This window comes from Nuphar pumila, chromosome 7 (assembly GCF_984573655.1).
Source record: "Nuphar pumila chromosome 7, dmNupPumi1.hap1.1, whole genome shotgun sequence".
In the NCBI taxonomy this organism is placed as follows: domain Eukaryota; kingdom Viridiplantae; phylum Streptophyta; class Magnoliopsida; order Nymphaeales; family Nymphaeaceae; genus Nuphar; species Nuphar pumila.
Window position 1 is genome coordinate 128,780,045 of NC_143255.1, and position 4,868 is coordinate 128,784,912.

A 4,868-nucleotide genomic window follows, 5' to 3' on the forward strand; every position below is an offset into this window, starting at 1 on the left:
TATTGGTGCTTATCAGCCTTGTATGTGTTGGCCAATAAGTATCGTATCATCAGAAAATCAATACGATTCAACCCCTAAATCAGTATTTTTTATTAAATATTAAGAAATAGTAAAAATTAAAATTTTACTATTATTTTAATAGTTTTAACACGTGTCATGTTCTGACTGACACATAATTTTTTTACTATTTTTGTCCGATACAGAAGGATTCACTTGAGTATCGGTATCAGCCCAATACACCCGAATCGTTGGCCAAACGATTCAGGGCCGATACCTATACTGACAAACGATTCAGGGCCTACACCCACCTGGCAGACACCATAGGTGTAATTGCATCTTTTCAATTTTGGTAGCCGTTTGATTTTTTAAGATTTTAAAAAGCCTACATATATATCACAATCACATTTTTCTACTAAAAAAAATGCATGGAGATCACAGGGTCTGAACAACAAAAAGCCCTAAGAAATTTTATGAGTCCTTGGATGAACGGCAGCAATCACACCTCTGTTTTAAACCGCCCATTTTGAATGCACTAGGTGCCGATCATCTAGAGCATCAATGGTTCTGAAAAAAAAATTTGTGGGGCCCACCTAGGACACAAGCAATACAGCTGCTGATGCAGTTCATCAAAGGGGCCCCTCACAAGAAATTAGGTCTTTGGTGGCAAGACGATGGCAGATCAAGAGCAATCACATCGCACTTGTGTGCCGCTGCACCTGATCTGCCCTCCATCTTCTGTTGGTGAAAAAAGTGTGCAATATGATGGCACCTGATCCTTCATCGCGGCAAGACATCAATGAGAAGTTGATAACAATGCAGAGGACGCCGGGGCAGGGATCCTAGTCTCGGAGACAATCATAGGTATGGCAGGCTGAGACATCAGGAGCAAGTCTTCGTGTTGGGTACGGTTTCTTCGGGTTATAAGTTAAAAAAAAAAGACCATTAAACCTTGTTACTATTACCCTTTCCCATCAGCATCTTAATAACCCCCATTAGCCTGGCCTTGATGAATTAAACATTAGTGAGAAAGATGCTTTTGTTCATCTTTTTCTCAATTAGTGGCTATGGGGTTATTAACCAAAGTAAATAGTTATTGAACAACTTTAATTAATGCGTAAGATAAGTCTTAAGCCAGTTGGACCGCCCTCATACTGCCCTGTACCTTTTCTGCAGTCCTTGAAAGTAACTGAATTGAAGGCATGACTCATCAAAAAAAAAAAAAAGGAAAGAAAAAGGAAATTGCAGGTGAGAGACATGAATATCTCACAGTTTCATTGATGGCTGACAACAAAAATCTAAATTCATGAAAGCCGTACCACCAAGCTATATATAAATTTTGGTTTACTCACTTGTTTGTAGTGGGCAGAATTCAATTCAGTGTTCCCTTGCATATGCTCTTGCAGAAAACTTTGCAGAACACAGCTTGGTGATGATAAATGCGGCTGCAGGAAAGCGATATTATAAAAAAGAGCAAGTGATACTGCAAACTAATTTACAAAATCGACCATTCATGCAACAAAACATTATCAGACAAATCAATAGCATGAAAATGCAGAAATTATTTTAATAGCATGAAAAGGAAGCCGGCATTGAAGTCGTGAAGGAAGAAAAAAGGGAAAATTCCTTCCACGCTTTATTGTGTTGTTTTAGGGAAAATGAGCTTTTCATTAGAGAGAAAGGTGGGTCTTGGTGGACCCTAACAGCTGGTAAATCGCCCAACAAAGTTTCCCCCTCTTTTTTTGCTTTCCTTAACACATTGGAAAACTTTAGAAACAGAGAACAAGTGAACCAGATAGACCACTGGTTCCCATCTGGCAAATTTGTCGTACTCATTCACGCATCTAAGAACTATGATCAAGATGCCACAACTCAGCCATTTATGAAGCACATTTAGTCCCACCACCTTGATCGTAATGGGGGGTGATTGGAGCACTCACTTAGCAACAGATGTGGGTCATGCTGGGAATTGCAATCTGGAGCATAATACCACACTCCCCACTTATCCCAGCCTTCCGGATAAGGGTTGCATCCAGAAATCCCCCTTAAGAATTCAATATCGATCTCCTGCTCTAAGATTTCCAAATTGCTTGATTTAAAAAAGTAAAATGAGGAACTTGGAACAGTGACGGTAAATGGGATGCCTAAAAGCAACAAGTATACTTTCTGAAACAGATCATACATCATTGCAGATTAGATTGGAAGCCAATCTGAAAGTCAAAATGGGAAAATATGGAAGATATTGAGAAATGATGATGGTGGTGAAGAAGAAATCTAGAACTGCAAAAATTAAAATTCATTACTTGCATCCTTAATGCTCTTAATCTAAGATTCCCAAAGAGTGCTCAAACAATCAAACACAAGATTCAGAAACAGTGCTTGCAAACGCCCCAATACACAAAGTTAAACATCAGAATCTCCCAACTAAGACCAATCAAGAGCATTCAAATTGTTAAAAGTGGGTTACAAGAAAATACTTTCCAATAAGTTGAAACAAATATACAGCAACGACAATCAACTATTCAATTCCCTCAATTTGTCTCAAATTCCCTCGACAAATTCTTTATTCTTAAAACCAGTAGAGCATACCAAGAAGACGAGGACGAAGAAGAAGAAAGGAGGGAGGGAACACAGTAAACTATACATACGGATCATAGCACGCAGGGCTCCTCAATTGTGGAAACCGGAGACGACTAAGGTGCCAGAAAAACCCGAATTTCCCTCACGTCCTCGAGAACACATTCCACAGCTTCCCCCGATTCAAGCACTCGAGAAGCTTCCTCGCTCCGGAGACGTCCGCTCCGGCGAGCTTCTGCAGATGCCCGATCGCCCCGGCGTCCACCATCTGCTTCCTGCATTTCCCTGACTTGGACAGCGAAATTAGCACCGCGATTGCCCACTTCTTCTCCGCATCCTTGATCGAAGTATCAAGAATCTGCACGATTGTGGCGACCCCCTTCTCTTCCTTCTTGAGAATCCGGCGGTTCCCCGCAAACTCCACCAGCGCCGTGAGAGCCCGGCCCGCGGCCTCCCTCTCCCTTACCCCCTTCCCCTCGAGCATCCGGACCAGGGGTGCGACACAATTCGCCTCGCCGAACACCCTCGAGGCCGAGAGATCGTCGGAGGATGACCCGGCTGCCGCCCCCGCCCACTCGGCGATGGTCTCTGCGGCCTCGGCCCGGACGGAGGCGGCCGTGGAGTTGAGCGCGTCGGCGAGCCGGGGTGCGAAGCCGGAGGAGGCGAGGGGGATGCGGTCCGCGAAGCTCCGGAGGATCCTGACAGCGATCTCCTGCGATCGGACGGTGGAGGCGCCGTCCCAAAAGCTGCGGAGGAACTGCACCCCACCTTCCCGGACCACCCCGAGCCTCACCGCCTCGTCCTCTCTCGCCAGGTTCACCAGGCACTCGGCCGCGTTCTCCCGCGCCGCGAGCGTCCCGGAGTTCACGAGCGAGACGAGCGCCGGCACGAGGCGGTCGTCGTCCTCGGCGAGTTCCCGCCGGACTCCGGCGACGTTCCGGAGGATCCCAGCTGCGAGAGCCTGCGCGCTGGGCGTCCCGATCTGGCAGATCTCGACAAGCGCCGAGACGGCGGGCCTCGTCCCGACGGCCCGTGCATTCTCCGGCGACGTCGTGGTCAGCGTCTCGAGCGCGACGCAGGCCCGCTCTCGGGCCGACCCTCCAGCCGACTCGACGACCCGGAGGAGATTCCCGAGCACGCCCTCAGCCACGAGCGCGTGCCTGCAGCCCGCCACCTGCGAGACCCTCGCGATCGCCGACACGGCCCGCTCCCGGAGCTCCGGCGACCCGGCGGCCGAGTCGAGGAGGCGCGAGAGTACCGGGACGGCCCCTTGTGCCACCGCAACTACCACGTTCTTGTCGTCGTCGCCGACGAGGGTGAGGAGCGAGTCCAGCGCAGCCAACCTCGAGGCCGAGTCGCCGATCTGGAGCCGGGCGAGCAGCGTCCGAGCCTCGTGCCGGAAGGCCTCCCGTCGCGACCTCGCCGGCGGCTGCCCGACCGCCGCCGCCGCCTCCTCCTCCTTCTCGAGCACGCCGCTCCCGACGAGGAGTTCGCAGTCGCGGAGGTTCCGGCCGAGCTTCATCGCCGCGGCGTCGATATCGCTCTGCATCCGGAGCTTTCCGACGCCGCCGGAGCCCGGCGTCTCGCCGTCGCAGGCGCGGGCGAGGGCCATCGTCTCGGCGAGGGCATCGGCGAGGGAGCGGAGGAGCTGCGCACAAAGCGGGTTCCCGGCGGAGCGGGGGAAGTCGGAGAGGTCGTCGAGCTGCGCCGGGAGCTGGTCCAGGATCCGGTTCACGGCGGCCCACCGAGCTCTGAACGGCCGAATGGACGCCGTCCGCTCCCGGAGCGACGCTAGGAGCGACCTCGACCGCCTGAGGCTGCTCTCGCTGCCACCGCCGCCGTCCTCATCCGGGGCTCCCATGGCGTCTTCGAGGGCAGTTTCGGAATCACGAAAGATGAACAGGTGCCGTTCGCGCAGATGGAAGGAGCACGGCGCTCTCTGATACCGAGTGGAATGGCGAAGCAGAAAATCTCTCCGTTGAGGAGTTTCTTCTGTCACCGGAGGTCCCCCTGGGGCCCGCCTCCCGTGTCCCACATTTTTCACTTAGACGAAACACTGCTCCCGTTCCGTCTCTTACTTATATCGTTGCGGGTATTTATGTCATTTTCTTCCTAGAAAGGTCGGCCGCTTTACAGGGTGTGATTTTGGGTACCAAAATGTTAGGTTATCTTTTGACGAAATGACATAAGCATTGGGTTGTAGAGATCTATGAGATTCAGGTTTTTGCTCAGGGGCATTTTCGTCGAGAGGGTTCTTCTACGAAATGGCTCTGCCGGTGGTGGCAGTTTCGTAA

The 4,868-nt window shown here is 51.0% G+C and overlaps 1 protein-coding gene across 1 annotated transcript; it reads right to left on the reverse strand.

Annotated features, from left to right (window-relative positions):
* Positions 1–2,417: 2,417 nt before the first annotated feature.
* LOC149833483 (uncharacterized) lies at positions 2,418–4,542 on the reverse strand. The gene has a single exon (XM_090015151.1). It carries the CDS (start codon positions 4,433–4,435, stop codon positions 2,720–2,722), a length of 1,716 nt encoding a protein of 571 aa, XP_089871277.1. The 5' UTR covers positions 4,436–4,542; the 3' UTR covers positions 2,418–2,719.
* Positions 4,543–4,868: the final 326 nt, after the last annotated feature.

Bases quoted from the DNA above. Each gene is read 5' to 3' on its own strand.
- LOC149833483 (XM_090015151.1), bottom strand. From the start codon at position 4,435: ATGGGAGCCCCGGATGAGGACGGCGGCGGTGGCAGCGAGAGCAGCCTC.